Here is a 24,140-nt window from a genome sequence, read left to right as displayed (position 1 = left end):
AGAAAGATGCTACTTTTCCACATTTTTAAAATGAAATGACTAGCAATTATTATCTTTGACCATATTTTAAAGCATAATACTCAATTTTCCATGATTTTTTTCAGGCAACATCTTTATTTTAAAATTTATTAATTAAGTTATGAATAAGGTAAACTTTGCACTTGGGATTTGGGAGAACATACCATAAGTTACAGGGATGTTTCTGGAACAAAGAATTGTGATTCACTGAATTGATAACATGCTGTTGTACCTGAAGGGCATTGCTGTTACAAGCTAGGTAGCATTTGAGGTGTACCTTTCTGTTAGTTGCTCCATACCCCCTACATTGGTGATTTGTTATCATGTCATAGTAGATATCCCTTTGCATTATCAGTTATAGGTATCAGCTTATATAATGATGGTCTCTGTATACTAGAAAATTAAGTGGATTTAAACAGATGGTATTAGAAACTTTGATCACTTTTCTGATATTTTCATGCTTTTTTTAGTAAAGGATATCTTATGCCAAAATATGTATGAGTAGTAATATTTTGTTTTTTTAAAAATTTCTTTATATTTTAATTGACAGAACTAAATGATCACTCAGACTAACATTGCCTTTTTTCCTTTGAAATGATTATTAGATTTTCTCAGAACAGGGATGGGTTGGGATATTGGTATTGTGGCTAAATCATAGAACTATGTTTGCTCTATGGATATCAGACATCATTTTTCATCAAAGTCTATGTTTCATCTTCCTTGAATATTTCTTAAAGTGAGTAAGAAACAAAAAAACAATAGACTTTTCTTTGTTTTCATTTTTTAAGTTGGGCCCACACCCAGAGTGGAGCTTGCACTCATGATCCTGAGATCAAGAGTCACATGCTATACCAACTGAGCCAGTGAGACGCCCCCAGAAGCAGTACACTTTTAATCTTTCCTTTTATTATCAGAAACATATGCACACAACCTTTCACACTTTTGCATACCCTTGGATCCACATATATTGCATTCAGACTTTTATACATACCTACACTTTTGCATGTACATGTGCCCTTTTCTGTATATATACCATGAAGATGTATGCATCCTTGCACACACTTGCCATTTATTTTTTAATTATCCTGGACACTGTCTTACATAAATAGTGACTAACAGTATGAGGCAGACATGGTTGAATTCTAAGGATAGAATGTCATTTTTAAGGATCTTATTTTTAGTATTATACAGTTCACTTTTGAATTCAGGTTAATGGTGAATATCTTTTAAGAGAGGTGAGGATTTGTATACAGGAAACTGGGTCTCAATGCTAACCCCCTAAAAGGGAAATTTTAACTTAGTATCTTTGGCGACTTCTTTTTTAGCTTTATAATGACAAAAATTCTTATGAAAGCTTTGAAATTAAATTTTCATTACCTGATTGAAGCTTCTAATTTTGTATAAAGGATTTTAAAGTAGTTGGATAAAATAAGAATTTGGATACAAATTTTACTCTAAGCCAATTTGTAACAAAGGGGAAGAGATTGTATTTTACCTTCATCAAATTGGTACCTTGTTCTTTCAGATAACAGTGCGTTTTCAAATACGTCTTGTGTTTAAAATGCCTGCTTAGCCAATTTTCCCATTGTTACAGTTGTGTAAGGCCCAGCTCAAATGTCCTTGCTGGTGAAGAACTCAAAGGCTTATCCCCTTTTACACTCACCTCTACTCCCTATGCCCTGGTGCAGTATTATGAGGAAGCACACTTTAGTATCACTAAAAAACAATTGGCCTTGTGGCAAACCATTTGAGTTTGAATATTGTCTTCTACAATACCTGGTATTTATTGAACTCTTAATACATGCCAAGAAGTGTCCTAAATACTTTCAACTTATTAATTCATTTAGGCAAGTGATAGCATCTTTTGGGTCCTAGACTCCATAACAAATCTGATAAAATATATGGATACGTTTCCCAGAATAGCACATATTTTAGGTGTACATGTGAAACTTTACAACTGATTTCAGGGGACCTTAAGCTAAAGTGTCGTAAATCAGATCTTTGACACTCACTGGCAGGATTGTCCAAATCTTTGAGAAATGCCATATTTGCAATGCGATCAGGTATTTTTTTTCTGGATAACGCTGCTCACATTCTTTGCCTCTTAACCTTCTTTTTACCTTTAACACTAGTGCTAATAGTTGGCTATTTTGACAGGGCCCATTTTTCCTAAAGCATCAGAATCTGTATCACTTTATGAGAATTATGATATCCAAAAATGAGTAAGTTAAAATGAAAAACAAAAAACAAAACACCTTTCTTTGTGATGTAGGTGCAAGTGGTGTAAGTAGTCTATTAAAGTCACTTACTGGCTTGGTAAGTCACTTCCCTTTCACACAGCCGTCTCACAGAAAATAAATTCTAAATTTCAGCTGCAGAAATATTATACATTACTAGATGTCAGGTACCTTTAAGGTTACTTTAGTCAAAATCATAAGTTTTAGATTAGCAGATGCCCTCAATCTACCTGCATTGGTATCTTTTTTTTTTTTTTTTTTTTTTTTTTCAGATTTACCCATTACATGTAGCTTTCTTTTCCATTTCAAGTTATTTATTTCTTTAATGTTTATTTTTGAGCTTTGAGAGAGAGAGAGAGAGAGAGAGAGAGAATAAGTGGGGGAGGGGCAGAGAGAGAGGGAGATACAGAATACAAAGCAGGCTACAGGCTCTGAGCTGTCATCACAGAGCCTGACACGGAGCTCGAACCCATGGACTGGACTGTGAGATCATGACCTGAGCTGAAGTTGGATGCTTAACCAACTGAGCCACCCTGGCACCCCTACCTGCTTTGGTATCTTAAATGGGAATTTCCCTTTCCTGTAGAGACAAACAGATACATCTTGTAATTTATATGGCATCATCTGACCAAAAAAGAGTATTGTAGTGATCCAACACAGTATCTCATGTTGAGAGTATTAGAGAACTCTATAAATAAGGATCAGCTCTTATTTTGCATATTAAAGAGTTAATTTTTATATGTAGTGAAATTGATTTCATAAAAATAGTGAAGTAGTTTTACTTGGGGTCGTATATTTCCTGGGTTTAGTTTCAGTGCTATAACTTTCAAGTTTTTATCCACTCCTTCATGCCCTCATTGAAAATCAAATACTAAGTTCCACTCTGAATGATCATGTCCTTCTTTGGGCTCTAAACTCTTTCTTGTGCCTTACTGCTCTTAGCATAGAGTCCAGACCCAATATTTGAGCCTTCTACTGTTGGTTCCCAACATGTTCTTCAGTGTTACACAGTTTGGCTCAATACTTTTTGTTTCTGTTAAAATGGATTGTTCACTATTATTTGAACTTTCTGTTCATTTTATACAGTTTTCTTTAAATTGCTGGGTAGAGGCAGGAGAGAGTAGGTTAAAGTAATTGGCTTGTGGTATGTTTCTCTCCTGATTACCAGGAGAATATTCCTGGGACAGAATGAAGACAAAGTGTCCTGGTCTTTTCTCTTTATAAACATGCTGATACTATAAACTTTTAGTGAATACAGACTAATGTTTGCTATGAACAGAGTCTTTATGGAATGCTTTGAGCAGGATGGCTGATTTGGCACTGCTTATGGTAAACGAACATATAGCAAACATATCTGTGGAAATAGGAGGTATATTTCTCTGAAGAATATCATATAAGCAGTACCACTCTCTGGCACATAAAACTGAAGTATTTTATAACCCAAATGCTCACCAGTGTATGAGGTAACTTTTTGCCTCACTTAGAGACCTCACTTAGAGACCTCTCTGGACCAGAGTGCTACTACTGAGAGGAAAGGATCTAGGAAGAAATGCCCAGGCTATCCCAGACCTCTCCCTGCTTTTCTTTGCCTGTGACACTAGATTGCTTATATCTTTGATATTATTAGTAAAAATATTATCAGTAAAATCTCAGAATTGAGTGTTGACTGACTGCCTTGACAGTCCAAACCTTTGTTGGCTCACTTCCTTTCTCCTATTTTCATTTCTTACTCATACTTCAAGGCCTGGTTGAAAAATCACACTAGACCTATTCTAACCTATAGGGATCTTTCATTTTTCCAAACTTGTTTTAGACTTTATTGTCTACAATGAGTTGCCTGTGGCAGGTTGTAGATTGTTGATTTGCTTCATTCTTGTTTAATTTCCTGAAAAGTTGCTTAACTTTTTAATATTTACGCTTTTACTCCTCAGGTAACCTTTAAGCTTAGGAACTGGGACTATGTTCACAGCTGTAGCCAGCAAGGACCCTTATACATTATAGGCCCTCAAATGTTAATTTAGGTTAGAGTAATGCAGATCAGAATTTGCTTTAGAGTAATGAAGATGAAAACGCAAAGCATTGAGTACGTGGGGCCATTCTCTTACAGTAGTTAGATGTTTGCATCATGTTGATATTTGAAGAAAAAAATCTAATGAAAAAATGAAACTGTTCTGAGAAAGTTCAGACATTATTTGTCATACTTTTCATATTATTATAAATATGCTCTGAGTCATAGCAATACTGTTTGTTTATCTTCTAGAGGGGCAGTTAAGACACATAAAAACTGGGGAACCATTTGTTTTTAACTACCGAGAAGACTTGCACAGATGGAACCAGAAAAGATATGAAGCTCTAGGGGAGGTATGGTGATATATTCAACTTTAACTCCCCCCACCCCCAATTTTGAATAGTCACAATGAAAGTTGTAAAGCTAAAACGGTTCATGAATTCTTTCTAAAAAAAAAAATGACTTGAAAAAGGTTTTGCATTTTTTGTTTGATTATTTTAATGGTTATGTTTGAAACATATTCTAAGTTTAAAAATTTATGTTTTTATGTAAACATATACTTCCCATGACCTTAATATTTGGTAGTGAGTCATTACATCAGAAAACAAATTCTGCCAAATTTTATGTTTTAAATGTTTTTAGGAGGTTGAAATCTCTGCTGTGCCAGGTGGAAAAGTGTTACTTTAAATGCTTATCTTCAAAAAAAAAAAAAAAAATTACCAATGTTAATTATATGAGGTGATGGATGTGTTAATAATATTAATCTTCTTTATCATTCTACAATGTGTGTGTTTGTGTATAATATATATCAAATCATCACATTTATTCGTCAATAAAGGTAAAAAAAGTGCTTATCTCTGTGAAGAAGATTGACACTCGTTTGGCTAATAAATTGGATCTCACCTGCTTACCTTTGACTTGATAAAGGATTAGGCCTTGTGACCATTTAGGTTCTTCCCATGGTACTACTGGTAGGAACCCTTGAAAATGTCATTTGTCATTCAGGTGAATGTTTTTTAAAGCCAAAGGTTTTACTCATTCTATGTCATCTTAGGTATTTTTAATAAAATGTGTATGGACGCATTTGTTAAGTGTGGTAACTATACACTAATTTAGTTCTCTAAGGATAAGTTGATGTTTCTGTTTCCTGTTTTGATTCCTTACGAAACTGGTTAAATGGTAGCATAAAGAATATATGAAACTAAATTTATGTTTCCTGGGAGCCAATTCTCCATGTGTCTCTTGAATTTCTACATGTGTCTGAGCAAAGTCACTGACAGCTTTTGATGTGGTCTATCTTTTTGAGGGTCTTTGTATAGGAAACAACTTGGAAGACAGAGATTGTGTATTCCTCCAAGGCAGAGAGCAGATTTTTTTTGCTATTCAAGAAAATGCTCCTCCCTTCCTGTACTAATGGCAAAGCAACCCCTTACAAGACTGGGCTTCATAAATGTTGAGGTTCCTTAGCTCTACAGTGTGTTCAGCCTCTGTCCTTAGCCTGTTCACATTGCCTTTTTGGGATTTGAGGGACAAGAGAAAGATGAAGATAAGCTCATGCTGCCTGCTCTACACTGAGTAATAGTCTTTTGTCGCTGACACAGGAGTCTAGTGTCTTTTAGCAGTATCCATGAAACAGTAGCAGGCTAACTTGTTAGCTTGCAAACAGGATAAAATATCAGGTCCCTCAAAGTTTTTGATATTGTTCTCTAGCATTTATATCTTTTTAAAAAATTTTTTTTGAATGTTTTATTTATTTTTGAGAGAAAGAGAGACAGCATGAGCAGGGGAGGCGCAGAGAGAGAGGGAGACACAGAATCCGAAGACAGGCTCCAGGCTCTGAGCTGTCAGCACAGAGCCTGATGCGGGGCTCGAACTCTCAAACCACGAGATCATGACCTGAGCCAAAGTCAGATGCTTAACCGACTGAGCCACCCAGGCACCCCTCCAACGTTTATATCTTAAGTATATGTAATGCCCTGAGTAATTTCTGGTGCACATAAGATGTCTGCCCATTTCCACTTGAATTAATTATATGCTGCATACTGGTAATATGTTGATAATAGAATATCCATCGTATATGACCTGAGAGAAGAACTGGGGATGTTTGCTTTGTTATATTTGTATGTGGGGCTTACATTTTACTCTTTTCCATAAGCCATGTGTATTTGTTCACTTGGACAGGTGCTGTTCTCTGAATAAACTTTGTCCTTTTTTGGCATCTGCATCTTTTTCAGCCTTAATCTGTATCCTCTAACATCATCTCTTTCAAAATTTAGCAACTGTGTCTTATTAGATAATCCCATATGCAAGTGATTGCTTTCTCCTAGGATCTGCTACCTTTTGTTTTTTGGACATACGGAGGGTCACAGATTTAATTTTTGGTGGACCTTACTCCATGATAATCAAAATACAGTAAAACCTTGGTTTGTGAGCATAATTCATTCTGGAAATATATTGTAATCCAAAGCACTTGTATATCAAAGCGAATTCCCCTGGTAGAAATAATGGAAACTCAGATGCTTCATTGCACAATCCAAAAATATTCATATAAAAATGATTACAGGGATGCCTTGGTGGCTCAGTCGGTTAAGTGTCCGACTTTGGCTCAGGTCATGATCTCGCTGTTCATGAGTTCAAGCCCCACGTGGGGCTCTGTGCTGACAGCTCAGAGGCTAGAGCCTGCTTCAGATTCTGTCTGTCTGTCTGACTCTCTCTCTCTGTCCCTCCCCTATTCACGCGCTGTCTCTCTCTGTCTCTCAAAAATAAATAAACATTAAATTTTTTTTAAAAAAAGAATGATTACAATACTGTAATGTAATACAAAATAGTAGAGAAAATACAAAATATAAAGAAAAATAAATAAATGAACCTGTCCTTACCTTTAAAAACCTTTGTGGTTGGTGTAAGGGAGATGAGAGAGGAGGGTCATTGTGTAGGATGACTTCCACTGTCACTAATGGAATCACTACTATTTATTGACTCAAAGGAATCTTTTTTCTGAACGGGGGCCATTGTATGTGCTTGCACAGATGTTGACTACAGTACAGTATTAATAAACTCTTGTCATACTGTATTTAATGTAGCTGGCAGTAAGGCAGCAGAGGAAAGGGTCTATATCTGCAGGCAGCCTTGACCTAGAGTGGAACAAAGCATTCCTAAGCTTACTCTTGTATGGAAAAGCAAAGGGCTGTCCATAGGTTATTTGAAGTGATAAAAAAATACACTATTGCCAAAGTTCTGAAAAACCACTGATTTCTGCCAGACATCACAGCCTCAGACCAAGCATCTAGGCACATGAGATGATCACCCACAATGTAGCAAGACAGAGACAGAGAAAAACCATTGGCTCAGTTGTGATCGTATGACATTTGGTGTCATAGGCTACTTGTATTGCAAGACATCACTCGTTTATCAAGTTATAATTTATTAGAAATGTTTGCTCATCTTGTGGAACACTCGCAGAACAAGTTACTCGCAATCTAAGGTTTTACTGTATCTTGAACTTAATGATTATATATAGCTATAGAGAGAGAAAATATTCTACGTTATCTAGATTTTTCACCTCCTGTGCCTGTATTCACATTTGTGTTGATGATCAAGTTGGCCCTAAATGATCACCCCAAATCACAAGATTTATTCTGTAATGCAGTGTAACTCAAATTTAGATCATTGGACTCCTGAGCTTCAAGTACCAATCCCATGTACTTCCCAATATATATATGTATATTGAAAGTAAACATAACTTTCTAGCATAAAACTTGTCACAACAAAAGATCCAAGAATTGGAGAAGGAAGTCTGGTTGTTACAGCCTTTTGTTCCATACCATCTTGCTTCTCACGTCCTGTTTGAAATACTTATTTTCATTACTAATCTCACTGTTGAAGGCTGGTTATTAATTGAATTTCATTTCCTATATTTTAGCATTGAGATGTATGAGTTTTAGTTATATACGAATAAGAACACAGTTTTCACTATGGTGAATTTGTTTAGTGTTCATTATGGTGGGATTTAATAATACATAGGTGTACCTATATTTTGTCCATATTTCTTCATTTCTATTTCTGAGCTATGCTTTCCAGTTAGATTTAACTACCGTACTATCCTTCATACCTTCATACCTTGTACTTTTATCTCATACTGTTTTCTCTCTTTAAAATGCCCTCTCTCCCTTGTTCACAACACCCGTACCTCCACCTGCCTTAAGGTTTTGGCTCAGATGTCTTCTTTTCTGGGGAGCCTTCTCTCATCTCCTCTGCTACTCTCTCTCTTCTTTTCTTCCCAGTTCCTTTTTTCTGATTCTCTTTTTTCTGCCTATCTTGCCTTCTTCCAAGAATGATTTAAGGTGACTTTAAATATGAATATGCCATTTAGCAAGGTTAAAAATTAAGTAAAAAATAATAAAATAGAATTTTAAAAAACAAAATTATGTTAGTAAACTAGTGGCATGAGTTTGCTTTATTTCTCTCAAGCTACTTTACTTTGTGTCACAGTGTTTTTTTATGCATATCTTTAAGCAATTTGGGAAAATTTTCTGTGTTCTCATATTTGTTTAATAGGAAATGAGTGTTATAACACATATGTAAACTAGTATGAATTCTGGACCTATGCATTTTAGGAAATTTCTTAATTTTAGGAATTTGAACATAAAGATATATTTTCATATCAGAGTAAAGGAAAATGATATGCTAATGATAATTTTCCTGTTTGTAAAAATATTTTCCATTATTTGCTAATTACCATTTAATTTCTAAGTTTTAGAATTTTACTGCTTTGCTGTTTGAAATTATTTGATTAAAGGTAGTCCATGTTTGTGGCATTTTCTTTCAGAAAATTTTTTCCTTCATAGTCACACTCTAGACCTCTGTCACTGTAATTCAGAAAATAGAAGTTCATGTATAATTGTCTAAAATTCCTAGAACATAAATAAACCTTTGCATTTAAATCCTGGAAATAATTTAGTATTTATTGTTACCAGTAAGTTCTCTAGTTCGATTAAATGAGAACCTGTAGAAAGTATCTCACCACATCCCGAATATAGAAGCATTTAAAAACCTTTCTTTTCATGGATGTGAGGGTGGAATACAGAAGATAGTGTAAATTTGAGTTTCTTGTCTAGAAGCCTGCCTTAATAAACAACTTCTGATACGCTTAAGATTGAAGTTTTAGGGAAACAGATTCTGACTTTAGCCAGCAATCTAAACCAAAACCCCTTCTGTGTTTTTTTAGTATGTTCCTACTAAATACTGAGTTTTGTCTTCACTGGAAAGCTACTATGTATGTTTTGCAACTGCCGTTTTAGTTTATGTTTATTTCTCTCTTAAGGAGATTATTATAGCAGTCATTCAGCAGAAATTGTTTTTAAGACTTGCTCCTGAAATGCTCTGTCATTTCTATGTAAATTAAACTTATTGTGTAAGTAAAATAAACTGAGATGTCAGTTTGTTTTTAGAATGCAGTTCCATAACTACACAAAAGAATACTTCTTACATTTACATAGTTACGTTTTTATAGTCAAACAAATGCTTTTGCTAATATGTATTTTTTTTTTATTTTACTATCTACATATAGCTTGATAAAAATATATAGCCTATAATAAGTTTGGATAATTTATCTAAATTTAGAAAGATACTGTCTGGGTTTAAGGAGGTGGGAGAGTGGTGTGAAAGTGTAACTTTCAAAATAGAATTTTTTAGTATATGCTATATGCTAGAGTTGAATGCCTGAGAATAATGTTTCTGGTAGGCTCAATCAGAAAGACTGGAAAGGCCATCATGTTAAGTAGTAAGTAGAATGATGAAAACTCAGCATGTAGTTTTTAAAATTTTCCCAACTATTTCTTTCATGTCATTGCTGAATTACTATTAAGTGGAGAATTCATAATCCAGCAGAAATTCTAATGAAAGAGAGATTTGATTTTCTTGCCTAATTTGGATCTTTGCATTTCCTTTAATATTTATCTTTATTACCTCTTTAAGAATTAATAAATTGTCAATGTGCTGAATTAGAGAATAGCAGTGATAAAGTAGTCTTATGGTGCATGGCTCTTTATTTTTGGATAGAATCACAGGAAAACAACTAGGGGCATAATTTTTTTCACGTGTGAAGCCATCTGGTCCTGCATTTTTGTTTGTGGGAGTTTTTTGATTACTGATTCAATTTCTTTGTAGGTTATTGGTCTGTTCAAATTTTCTGTTTCTTCCTGTTTTAGTTTTGGTAATTTATACGTTTCTAGGAATTTATCCATTTCTTCTAGCTTGTCCAGTTTATTTGCATGTAGGTTTTCCTAATATTCTCTTAACAATTATTTGTATTTTTGTGGTGTTGGTTGTTATTAACCCTCTCTCATTTGTGATCTTATTTATTTGAGTCCTTTTTCTTTTCTTTTTGCTAAATCTCACTAGAGGTTTAAAAATTTTATTGGCTTGGGGCGCCTGGGTGGCGCAGTCGGTTAGGCGTCCGACTTCAGCCAGGTCACGATCTCGCGGTCTGTGAGTTCGAGCCCCGCGTCGGGCTCTGGGCTGATGGCTCAGAGCCTGGAGCCTGTTTCCGATTCTGTGTCTCCCTCTCTCTCTGCCCCTCCCCCGTTCATGCTCTGTCTCTCTCTGTCCCAAAAATAAATAAACATTGAAAAAAAAAATTAAAAAAAAAAATTTTATTGGCTTTTTTTAAGAACAAGCTCCTGATTTCATTGATGTGTTCTATTTTTTTGTTTTTTTTTTTTTTTAGTTTCTATATCATTTATTTCTTCTCTAATCTTTATTATTTTTTTTCCTTCTACTGACTGTAGGCTTCATTTGTTGTTCTTTTTCTAGCTCCTTTAGGGGAGTTTGAGACTTTTCTTACCTCTTGAGGTAGGCCTATATTGCTGTAAACTTCCCTCTTAGAATTGCATTTGCTGCATCAAAGAGACTTTGTACCATTTGTTTTCATTTTCATTTCTCTCCACGTAATTTTTTATTTCTTCTTTTATTTCTTGGTGGATCCATTTATTATTTAGTAACATGTTATTTAACCCCCATGTGTTTGTGTTCTTTCCAGATTTTTTTCACGTGTTTGATTTCTAGTTTCATAGTGTTGTGGTCAGAAAAGAAGCATGGAATGACTTGGATCTTTTTGAATTTGTTGAGACTGGTTTTATGGCCTAATATGTGATCTTTTCTGGAGAATGTTCCTTGTGTACTTGAAAAGAATGTGTATGTTCTGAAAATATCTGTTAAGTCTGTCTTGTCCAGTCTATCATTCAAAGCCATTGTTTCCTTGTTGATTTTCTGTTTAGATGATCTGTCCATTGATGTAAGTAGAGTGATAAAATCCCCTACTATTATTATACTAATACTAATTAGTTCCTTTATGTTTGTTATTGTTTTATGTATTTGGGTACTTTCATGTTGCATACATAAATATTTACAATTGTTATCTATTCTTGTTGGATTATCTCCTTAATGTTTATACACTGCCCTTGTTTGTCTCTTGTTACTGACTTTGTTTTAAAGTCTAGTTTGTCCAGTGTAAGTGTTACTACTCCAGCTTTCTTTTGATATCCATTTGCATGGTAAATGTTTCCATTGCCTCACTTTGAATCTGCAGGTGTCTTTAGGTCTAAAATTGGTCTATTGCAGGCAGCATATAGATGTGTCTTTTTTTTTTTTTTTAATATTCTGACACCCTGTGTCTTTTGATTAGAGCTTTTAGTCGATATATATTCAATGTAATTATTGACAGATATGTATTTATTGCCATTTTATTGCTTGTTTTGTGGTTGTTTCTGGAGATTTTCTCTGATCCTTTCTTGTATTTCCATGTTTTGCTGATTTTCTTTAGTATATATTTGGATTTCTTTCTCTTTATTCTTTGCATGTTTATTTGTCACTTTTGATGTGTAATTACCATTAGCCTCTTCTGTATATAGCAATCTGTATTAAGTTGATGGATATTTAAGTTTGAACCCATTCTTTTCTCCTCTCCTCCCCACAATTTAGGTATATGTTATTATATTTTATATCCTTTTATCTTGGGGGTTCCTTGACTTATTTTTTCAGGAATATTCATTTTTACTGCTTTTGTGTTTCCTGTCTTTATATTATCACTTTTGCTCTCTCCTTTCCACTCAAAGAGTCACCTTTAGCATTTCTTATAGGGCTGGTTTAGTGGTCATAAACTCCTTTAGCTTTTGTTTGTCTGGAAAACTCTTCATCTCTCCTTCTGTCCTGAATGATAGCCTTGCTGGATAGAATATTCTTGGCTGCACATTTTTTCCCATTCAGTACTTTGAATATATCTTGCCACTCTCTTCTGACTTGCCAAGTTCCTGTTGAAAAATCTGCTAGCCTTGTGATTTTCCCCTTGTAAATTAATGACTTCTTTTGTCTTGCTTCTTTTAAAATTTTTTTATCACTACACTTAGCCAATTTAATTACAATACGTCTTGATGTTGGCCTCCTTTTGTTGATTTGATGCGAGTACTCTGTGCTTCTGGATCTGGGTGTCTGTTTCCTTCCTCAGATTAGGAAGTTTTCACCTATTATTTCTTCAAATACATTTTCTGCCACCCCTTTCTCTCTCTTCTTCTCCTGGTACTCCTGTAATATGAATATAATTATATTTGATGTAGTCACTGAGTTCCCTAAGTCTTATCATTTTGTGTATTTCTCTTTTGTTCAGCTTCATTGCTTTCCATTACTTTATTTTCTATGTCATTAATTTTTTCTCTGCTTCTTCTAGCCTGTTATGTATCGCATCAAGTGTGATTTTCTTCCCTATGTTTATGGGGAAGCAAGAGCAAGAGAGCATGTGTAAGGGAGGGGCAGAGAGGTGAGAGAGAATCCCAAGCAGGCTCTGCACTGAAAGCATGGGGCTTGATCTGAGGTACTGTGAGATCATGGCCCGAGCTGAAATCAAGAGTCTGCTGCTTAACTGACTGAGCCACCCAGGCGCCCACATCAAGTGTGTTTTTAATCTCATTTATTGCACTCTTCATCTCTGATTCTTTCTTAAGTCTTTTATCTCTGTAGTAAGGGTCTCACTGATGTCTTCATTCTTTCCTTAAGTCCAGTTAGTATCCATGTGATTGTTTCTTTAAATTCTCCTTCAGGCATGTTACTTATATCTTTTTCATTTAGATCTCTGGCCTTGACTATATCTTGTTCTTTCATTTGGAATAAATTCCTCTGTCTTCTCATTTTGTGTAAGTCTTTGCCTGCTTCTCTGTGTTATAAAAGCCAGTTATATCTCCTATTACTGAAAGTAATGACCTTATAAAGAAGGGGTCAGTAGTGTCTAGCGCCTAGCACTTTTGGGAGTGTGTGCTTTGTGTGCTCTTCTGTTGTTTTCTGGCTGCTCTGTCCTTCAGGCTGGTCATCTGCAGTGGTTCTTCTTGCCTGCTTTTGGTAGTGGTTATCCCTTGGCCTGAATGTGGCGAGTTTTAACTAGGTGTGCCCTGGTCTGCTTGTGAAATGAGACCTGTCATCACCTCCTGGAACTGAGGCCCTGTAGAGCCCTCTGGTCTGGAGACATCGTGTTGGCAGGGGTTTTTGCTGGTCTTCTGGGGTGGGGTGCACCACACTGGGACTCAGGCAAGCGTGACTGAGAAAGGCAGTTCCACAAACTCCTGGTGGATGAGACTTCATGTAAGTAAGTTAGGTAGCCAGTATCCATGCTGTGCTGCTTCCCACAGGTGACTCTGTATTTATGGTAAGGGGTAAGGGAAAGAAATGGCACTGGCCAGCTCCTTTGTTCCAGGAGCCATGTCTCTGTGAATGCTGCCTCTCAGGGATATGCTCAGAGAAGAGCAAAGAATCTCTGCATTATGTGCCCTAGACACTCTTCCAATTGCTATTTCCAGGCTTTATTCCCCCAGGTTGTTTGCTTGCTTTGTCTCCAGGCACTGCAGTTCCCTCCAGGCTCTATCCTAGCCAAGCCCACTGACCTTTAAAACTCCAGGTTTTAAGCCCTGCTGATTTCAACAACTCATGAAATTCAACCCATCTAGTTTTCCAAGCCACTGGTTATGGGGTTGTTAAGTTTGTTTTGTCAGTTTTCAGGTTGATTTCTGGTGTATTTAGGATGTTTGATAGTTAGCAAGTTGTATTCCTGGGATGAGGTTGAGCCTAGGGTTGTCCTACTCAGCCACCACCTCCTTCTCTTAAGGCTTTTTTTTCAATTGCCATATTTAGGTATTTGGAATAGGAACAACTTAAGGAACAATAATACAAATTAACATTTTAATATTAAAATATTTAAATATAATATGATTATGTGTGTATAATTAATACCTTAATATAATGTGAAATTCACAGATCTTATGTTGTGACAGAAACAAATGGCTAGCCATCCAGAAATATGGGTCCTAATTTTGGCTCAGTACTATCTGTATGACTTTAGAAAAAGAATATTTTTGATACACCACTATAATGTGCAAATAAAATTATTCATACTGTTGTGATGAACAAGTAGGATGCATACATATGATATCATTTTATATTCCAAACTTGCCATGCAAATGCTAGGAGCATGGAATCAAAAATAGAACTGTGCTGTTTAACATTTCTAATTTAACTTTATTATTAATATTATAATGGTTTAATTTCTAATTTTTCTTTCCCCTTCCTCTCTCTTAGTCTACTTATTGCTGACATCAAATTTAACTTTCTCTGGTAGAAATGAAGAACCAGGGTTGGTCAGCAGTCTCCTTTGATTTCCATCTGTCTTTAGCATCTAATTCTGTAAGTGGAATACTATATCTAAGTTGGTGTTAGTAATTGGACATCTTAGAATTGAAGAAGTAGTCACTGAAATAATAAGAAAACCCACTTGAGAAAAACTGTAAGCCTCTTTAAAACAATGTAGCATTGACATATGAACAAACTTAGAGACCAATTGAACAGAATACGAAGTCCATAAATACATTAAAAGTTTTCAAATACACATGGAAATATAGTTTATATTATAGTGTAGTTGTAAATCACTGGGGGAAAAGGAACTTTAAGTAACTGATAGATAATCATTTGTAAGAATATAAAATTTGACCATTCATCACAATGTGCACCAAAATGAACTCCAAATGGATCAGAGGTCTAAACGCAAAAAAAAAATTAAATTAAACCCATGAACCCAATAGCATTGATTGTATTTTTGAAATACCAACCCAGTATCAATGATTGTTGTTTTGAAATACTGTTTCTCATTAAAGCAATACAAATTCTTTGGAGAAATGTTTCAGTGTGTGGCCAGAAACAATTGATATGAGCCTGGAATATCTTGTAATATTAGATAGCAAGGAAGTTGTCAAAGAATACTATATTTTTCTAAGACTTGAAAAGAAAAGGCCCAGACAAAACAAAACAAAATAAACCCCACAAAAATCCTCACCAGTGGGCAATATGCAGGAACAAGCAGTTCAGGGAAAATAATGCAACTATCCTTAAACATATGAAAAGATGTTTAACTTCACTCAGAGCAAGAGATGCGTTAATGAAGACTGTGTCAAAGTAACATTTCTCACCTGTCAGGTTTACAAAAATCTATAAGCTTGATGGCATACTCAGGCTGTGGTAAGAAAGGAACCTTTTATATGTTTCTCATAAATATAGAATAAAGTAGTATAATCCCTTTAGATGAGAAATTGCCAGTGTTGTACAAAATTACAGATGTATTTTCCCTTTTGTGTGAAAAATTAGGGGAAAATGCATATATTTGTTTGTTTTTTTTTCTGAAAAAAAACCTGGAAAATAATCTTGAAATTAATATTTATGGGGAATTTTGAGGAATGAGATGAAGGGATGGCATTGAGAAATCTCTAATACCTTTTTGTATAGTTTTGATTTTTGAACCATTGGCATTTTAATATGTTAAGGAAAAAAACATACCACAAAATTTAAAACAGGATGAAGTGTATATGTAGTTAGTAACATAACCAAAGAGGAAATAAAGAATTACTTCTGAGGCCTTTTGGATACAGTACTTGGTACTTCCTTTGTTGGATTTGTCCTATGGTTGAGAATGGCCAGTGAAATGTTAAAATTAACTCATTGGTTTTATTGTTAATAGTGATACTGGTATAATAATTTTGATGCCATTTTATGAATGTGGTTTTTAAAGCAAATAAGTAAATACGTAAATGTAATTGTGAGCTATGATTTTCAGGATTAGAGAAAAGAGATCCAAAATGTAACAAAGCAGTTAGGAAAAACCATGTAGAGAAAAATTTTAATTTTGGAATATCACTACACACTTACTATGTTTTCAAAATGTATATTCCTGGTTCTACTCACTAAAAAGGCCTGGAGATAGTGGCTCCCTCTTTCCAGTGAGTGCACTTAGTGGTAACATTTTTGTGTCTAAATGCATTGCCTAGTAAAAGGAGCCAGGGGTCATTGAAGAAAAGGCTGATTCCAGATCAGGGACTGGAAATATAGAAGATGAGCCTATCACATGATGTTTTACCAGAAAGGATACACTTACTCTAGTGGAAGTATGTGAAAAGGACAGAATAGCCAATCTGAAAGGGCTTCTTTTGGCCAAAATTGGGTCAATTTGAGGATAAAACAGAATAAGCATTCTAATGATTATAAAACACTTAATAAAAAATCACCATGTCTTAATATTTAAAAAAAATCTAGTTAATTTACCATAATCAGATGAAAATTATGTAAAAAGTGGTAATCAAAAGAAAAGAATTGAGCAGCTAATCTTTTTATAAGAAACTATATAGTTCATTTGCTAGTAAAGAAGGAATATTCTTCTCTATCAAAGGGTACTGGCTAGTAAAAGTAGTAAATATGATAGAATTAGAAAGTCAGTTTTGTCACCTATGATAGCATAATTCTAAAAATCGTTTTGGAAAAGTCCCCTTTTTCTATTTCCTTAAACACTAATCTAGGCACTACTATGAAGGGACTTTGTAGATGTAATTAAGATTACTCTTCAGCTGAGTTTAAGATAGATTATTCTGGATTATCTGGGTGGACCCAGTGCAGTTACAAGAGTTTTGAAAACTGACAAAAAGGCAGAAGAGTCGGTGGCAGAGATTTGGCAGAAGAGGAATTAAGAGAGATGTAGCAGAAGGAAAGCCAGAGGATCCAAACATGAGGAGGATTCAATACGCCATTGTTGCCCTGAGGTGCAGGGACCAGAGGGAAGCCTTTGGGACCTAAGGGTGTTCCTGTGCTAATAGCCCTCAAGGAAATGTTGATCTTAGGTCTGCAACCTCCTCACTGGACTAGATTTTGCCAACAGCCTGAAGGAACTGGGAAGCAAATTCCTTCCAGAATCTCCTGATAAGAACCTGTAGGCTGATGCCTTGGCTTTGGCCTTGTGAAACCTGGAGCAGAGAAACCAGTAGAACCACTGCAGACTTGTGATCTACAGGTCGTGAGATGCTAAACTGTGTTATTTAAAGCTGTTAAGTTTGTGGTAATTTTGTTCCATTAATAACAGAAAACTAATGTACAACCCCTCCACAAACTAATGGATTCAGATAATAATCATCAATGGATGCTTATCTCATCAGGTTAAAGGATATGAGGGACTGTTTGCATAGTATATTTGCATAGAATATTTGCATAGTACCAAAGTATTTCCTCAGAGATTTCTTGCAATTGTTAAGGGAAAAATACATACCTTAAAATAGATCTAACTATGGGCACTTTACTTAAGTAAACAGTTAGTATTACTAGTAATAGAATAACTTGACACTGAGGGGTTTTTTTGATGTGATGCAATTTGAAGTACAGAGTATTAACTGAATATTCTGGTAATATATTTTATATCTGACTCTAATCAGACCTTTAGATGTATCTTCCCATTTTCATGAGATATAGGAAATAGGGAAAAAAGTAAATGACACCACAAGGACACATCGAACAAAGCATACTATTTTTAAATGTTTCTTAAGAAAGGAGAAAAGCCTACAGAAATAAAAAGCATATATGCCAAAATGTTGTTAACAGTTGTTCAATGAAAGTGGTAAGTGTAAAGGTATTTATTGTATTATTTTTCAACTTTTCTATATGTGTGGAAAGTCTCACAGTTAAATTTTGGGGGAAAAATGGAAGATGATAGGAAACTTGAAAGAGTTTGAGCTTCTCATACATGAGTGGGGAAGGCTTTACTTCACTGTTTTTGAATAGTACAGATACTGTTTTGTTTGGGACCCTTCAAATATTAGAATTGGTATACTTTTCTTGAGGATAACAGCATCCATTCTAGTATTTGGGTTGTCTTCAAATAGTTTGTTCCATTTTTAAGGGATACTTTACTTAGGATTATGGGGCATAAATGCATTTGGAGCCAGGAGGGAAATAACTAGGTCGGTGAATGTTGTGGCACAACTTTCTCATGCTCTTACATGTTTTTCTACATATGCTAAGAATGCAAGGCCCTCCCTACTTTTTACATAGGCCATTTCTCACAGTTGTGTTTGTGGTAAGTGATCTTGAGGGTTAGGATTGCTTACAGCTTTCTATAAAGTGGTAGGCTCCTCAAGCTTCATATTCCTCACCGTCATGTCAAACTACTGTGGGTACAGCATCCATCCAGGCTCATATAACGTTACCCCCTAGGAATTTAGGATCCAGGGAACCAATGTATATACATGGTTATGCTATGTCATGATTAATAAAGATCTTTGTCTCTGACCCAGAATTCTGTGTCTGCTGTCAGCATCAACAAAACAGTAACAGGCTAACAGATTAGATAGTAACTATGGCAAAAATCAAATCTCTGACTTTGTTGTTGAGTGTTCATTAGATAGATTCTAGAGTAATCCCTGTTTTCAGTCTGACATCTCATTTCTACTCTTCACTGGGAGTAGGTCTGCTGGGTCAATAGCCTGCTTTCCCAGTTTTATTGGGTGGAATTACCATTTATCCAGTTATGTAAGTCAGAAACTTCATAGTCCTTTCACTTTTCATGTTTCCCTTGTGACCAGGTCTTGTTATTTTACCTTCTTAGCTCACATCTTTCTTCATCTCCACTGCTTTGGTTCTGCTTAGGTATATATCACCTCTTAACTCTTTACTACAATTCAGGTATGGAACTGAATTGTGTCCCCCTCTCAAAATTTACATGTTGGAGCCCTAAGCCTTAAATGTGATTGTATTTGGAGATAGGACTTTTAGGAGATAATTTAGGTTAAATGAGGTCATAAGGGTGGGGTTCTAATTTGTTAGGATTGGTAGCTTTACACAAAAAAGGAGAGAGTGCGAGATCCCTCTGTCTCTCTCTCTCTCTCTCTCTCTCTCTCTCTCTTTTTCTGCACACACTGGGAAAAGGTCATGTGAAGACATAGCAAGAAGGTGACTGCAAGCCAGGAAGAGAGCTCTTACTAGGAACCAAATCAATTAGCACCTTGTTCTTGGCCAGAAATATGAGAAATAAATTTCTGTTGTTTAAGCTACCTAGTCTTTGGTACTTTGTTATGGCAGCCTTATCAGACCAAGGCAGTGACCTCCAATGTGGTACATCCTTGCCTGCCTCCCTCCCACCATTTCCATCTCTTTGACCTTGTTCTTACCACTACTACCAGAGGTACCTTTTAAAACTGCAACTACGATCAAGTTTGCCTGTTTCAGAACCTTTATATGTTTCCCTACAAAATAAAATTCAAACTGCTTGCATTCTCAAAGCAGACATTTCATGAGTTGGCCCTATTGTATTTTTCTGGTTTGAGTTTCACCTGCCTCTCCTCTCTTGTCTAGTCCCCACTCACCCTATGCTTAAAGCTGTAGAAACTTACTTGTGTTTTGTTTTTTTTTTTTAATTTTTAACATTTATTCATTTTTTGAGAGACAGAGAGAGACAGAGCGTGAGTGGGGGAAGGGCAGAGAGAGAAGGAGACACAGAATCCGAAGTAGGCTTCAGGCTCTGAACTGACAGCAACAGCGCCCAACGTGGGGCTCAAACTCACAAACTGTGAGATCATGACCTGAGCTGAAGTCGGATGCTTAACCAACTTAACCACCCAGGCACCCCTATTTGTGGTTTTCTAATATGCCAGTCTGTTTTATATCTCTGGGCTTCTTCTCATGCAGAGACCATTTAGTGCCAGGGGTGTTGCTTCACCACCCCCCTCCCATCTGCTTGCAGACTATTTATTCATCTTTCAGGCTTAGATCAACCTCTAAGAAAACTTACTCTGATCCATATAGTCTAGAATGGACATGTCCCTCCTTTGTGTCTCATATGTGCTTTTAAAATGATTCTCTTGTAACAGCTATTATATTTTATTTCCCTTAGTGTTTATCTCTCTCTCTCTCTCTTTAGTAAATGTGTCGGGGCTAAACTAAGCCTAAATGGATACTGTGTTAGGGTTCTCCAGAGAAACAGAAACAATAGATTGTGTATATAGAGAGAAATAGGTTATTTTAGGCAATTGGCTCTTGAACTCGTAGGGGCTGCGTGAGTCCAAAATCTGATCAGTGACCTACAGGCTGGAGACTAAAGGAAGAATTTATGTTGCAGTTTCAGTTCAAAAACAATCTACAGGCAGAATAACCTCTTGCTTGGAAGCTTTTCATTCTATTATGCCCTTCACCTGTGGTTGAGGCCCACTCACATTACTGAGGGCAGCCTGCTTTACTTAAAACCACCGATTTAAATGTAAATCTCACTCATCATCCTCACAGAAATAGCCAAAATAATGTCTGACCATGCATCTGAGGGCCATAGCCTAGCCAAGGTGACACATAATGCAGATGGTGATCATACCTGCATGTAATTTAGTATGAATGTGCCTTAAGACTTCACATCACCTTCTTCAGGCTCAGGGTAGAGTTATTCCCTGAGGGAAATCTGGCCCACCTTGTGTTGCCTCCTGCTCTGTGCCCACAAGAAACCCACTGTTTCTTTCTCTCCTGTTCACTAGCTTTCCACCCAGAGAAGCAAAGGTGATACATATCTGTACAAAGCACACTACGTCATGACAGGCATGTGGCAACTATATTTTGTCATTATAGCCTTGAACCTTTCTATGCTTTCAGTCATTAAAGTGTAGTTACACAGTGATCAGTTGGGTGCGTGTTGCATAGTGAATAATTTGATGACCCAGCAGGGAGCAATTCCTAGTAATCCCTTACCAAATGATATCCTTTGTAGTACATGTAACCTGTAATAATCAAAAGATACTGGTATAATAGTAGAGTTCCATTTATTCATTAAGAATTGATCCTGTTCATCATCATAGTAAGTGACCAAAATGTCTCCAATATGATGCTACTCAGGTTAGATCTTATCAGGTTCCAAAGCAGAAACCGTCTTGACAGACACATAGCTTCACCCTTTGGGGTCTCTGGTATAGTTGTTCTGAGACACAATATAATTTTCTTGCTATCAACCTATGTCAAGGCACCACTGTAGTGTTAGATTTTACTAATTGCATACGTATTCATTCATTTACCTTCAACTACTATTTCTTCTTTTTGTTTTTGACTTTAACCTCAACTTTTCTACTTTTGAAAGGAACATCAGGTTTATCTACAGTTCAGTGGAGACTAAAAAGAACAGTCATTGAAGTAGGAGGAAAACCATGAGACTTGTGATGTCCTTAAAGCCATGTGAAGAATATATATCAAGGAGAAGGAATGATGATTTCTGTACACTGAAGTCACATGGAGATGAGTGGAAGTGATTCATGTAGTTCTCCTGACTCATCTCCCTGGCTAAGTGTATTTCTTGCCAGCTCCACTCTGAAGCCAAAATGCTATTCCAAAGTTACAAACATTAATCCCTTCTATTTCATGGTGACTTTAGGATAGAGGCTTGACTACTTCATGTGGATTACCAGGTCTGAGCAGAACTGTGTAACTTCATTTCCTCTGTCCTACTCTCAACTCAAGCCATTATTAACTTAATGAGTTATTTGGAGTTTTTGGTTTTTTTTTCACAACCTTAATATGGCCTCTCTTTTTTGCATGAAACACTTCTTTCTCCTTTTGTCCATCTAACTGCTAGGCATCCTTCAGGTAATAACTTCTTTAGTGAGAACTTCTCTGATCCAGGATTAGGTTAGATTCTCATAGATGCCGGTATTTACTGCCATAACTTATGGCACATTTTGTTTTTTCTTGTGTTTAATGTCTATCTTTCTTAGATACTTCTTAATCTCTGAATTGTAAGCTAATTGAAGTCAGAGGCTGCTCATTTGGTTTATAACATTGTTCCTGGTGCCCAGCAGAGAGCCTGGAACAGGACCAGTGCTCAGTAATATATTTTACCTGAATACTAAATAAAATGACAGTATGATATTTCTGTTGAGTTTTATTATGGGATTTGAAGCATTTTTCCTGTTGGACTTCACATGTATTTATGTAGAATGGGAAGGTTTGTCATTCAAGTAGTAATAAGCCCATTTTTTAAAAATGTTTATTTATTTATTTTGAGAGAGAGAAAGAGAGAGGAAGGGAGGTAATGAGCAGGGAAGGGGCAGAGAGAGAGAGGGAGACACAGAATCCTAAGTAGGCTCCAGGCTCTGAGCTGTCAGCACAGAGTTCAACATGGGGTTCAAATTCATGAACTGCAAGATCATGACCTGAGCCGAAGTCAGTTGCTCAACTGATTGAGCCACCTAGGCACCCCAAGCCATTCTTTGTAATGCTGTAAGTCAGTAATTTAAGTTTTTATTTATTTATTTTGAGAGGGGGGAGGGGTAGAGAGCGAGGGGAAGAGAATCCCAAGCAGGCCCCATGCCCAGTACTGAGTCCAATATGGGACTCCATCTCACCATGGTGAGAACATGACCTAAGCTGAAATCAAGAGTCAGACATTTACCGACTGAGCCACCCAGGTCCCCCTATATCAATATTTTAAACATAGTAAGTTCTTTTAATGAAGTAAGTTGAGCATTTAAGAAGATCATCTTTGGGGTACCTGGGTGGCTCAGTTGGTTAAGGGTCTGACTCTTGATATCAGCTCAGGTCCTGGTCTCACCATTGTGAGATCAAGCCCCGTGTGAGGCTTCTCACTGAGCAGTGGAGGCTGCTTGAGATTCTCCCTCTCCCTCTCTCTCTCTCTCTCTCTCTGCCCCCCCCCCAATAAACCATTAAAAAAAAGAAAGTAATCTTTTCTTTATAAAATATTTTTTTATAAATTAGGTCTTTAGTAAAGGATGATTTGGAGATTGTAATGTTTACAATCCAAGTTAAGATCCTTGTTTGTAATAGTTCTCCATGAAAATCTAGCTGATTTGCCATTTTAAAGTTATATAGATAATATGCTGTATTTAAAATATTTAAAAATAACTGATTAATTGGTATAGATTCATACATGGCCATGCTTTCTGAAGTGTGTGTGTTATATTATTGCCATACTGTGAACATCACTTACCGATGTCTGAGACATTGTCTACACCATCCCTCTCACCTGGTCTTTTTATAGTACTATCACACAAACTTCACCTTTTGTCTTAATCAAAATTCCTGTCAGAATCTGTATTTTTTATTTTCACATTATTACCTTTATTAGGAAAGGTGGTGAGATTTCCTGGCACAATCTCCTTTTTGGGTTATAGGGTTTTTTTTTTTTTTTTTTACCATTTTTAAAATATTTATTTTATTCTTTAAGGTCCTTCTCAGTTCAAAATTGTCTTTGGAGAAGGAAAACTCTTTAAATATGCTTGCCTTACCTTTCTAATGAGGCAGTAAGTTTTCCTGCAATTATTTTTAAGAGTTTCACTACTAATTATGAAAGGAAACTGACAGCCCAAGGGGAAAAAAAAAAAAAAAAACATGTGAAAAAGTATTCAAATTTCTAAAATCTTAAAAATACTTTTTTGTTCCTTGTCACTGAATTATAGTTTAGTCTATGTGCTCTTTTGAAGATTGGTATCCTAGTCTTCCTAACTCCTGGCCAAAACCATTTTATTCTTTTCCTCTAATGCTGATTT

General features: G+C 35.9%; 1 protein-coding gene across 4 annotated transcripts in view; it reads left to right on the top strand.

Annotated features, from left to right (window-relative positions):
- Window positions 1-24,140, top strand: part of FAM172A (family with sequence similarity 172 member A) — a 444,471-nt gene that overhangs the window by 57,105 nt on the left and 363,226 nt on the right. For all 4 annotated transcript variants that reach the window (XM_047877340.1, XM_047877329.1, XM_047877319.1 and 1 more), the window contains one exon: window positions 4,516-4,616. In XM_047877340.1, coding sequence (XP_047733296.1) covers window positions 4,516-4,616 — 101 coding nt within the window. The remainder of the gene's footprint in view (window positions 1-4,515; window positions 4,617-24,140) is intronic.

This window comes from Prionailurus viverrinus, chromosome A1 (assembly GCF_022837055.1).
Source record: "Prionailurus viverrinus isolate Anna chromosome A1, UM_Priviv_1.0, whole genome shotgun sequence".
Taxonomy (NCBI): Eukaryota; Metazoa; Chordata; class Mammalia; order Carnivora; family Felidae; genus Prionailurus; species Prionailurus viverrinus.
This window is presented reverse-complemented; position numbering and strand designations above follow the sequence as displayed.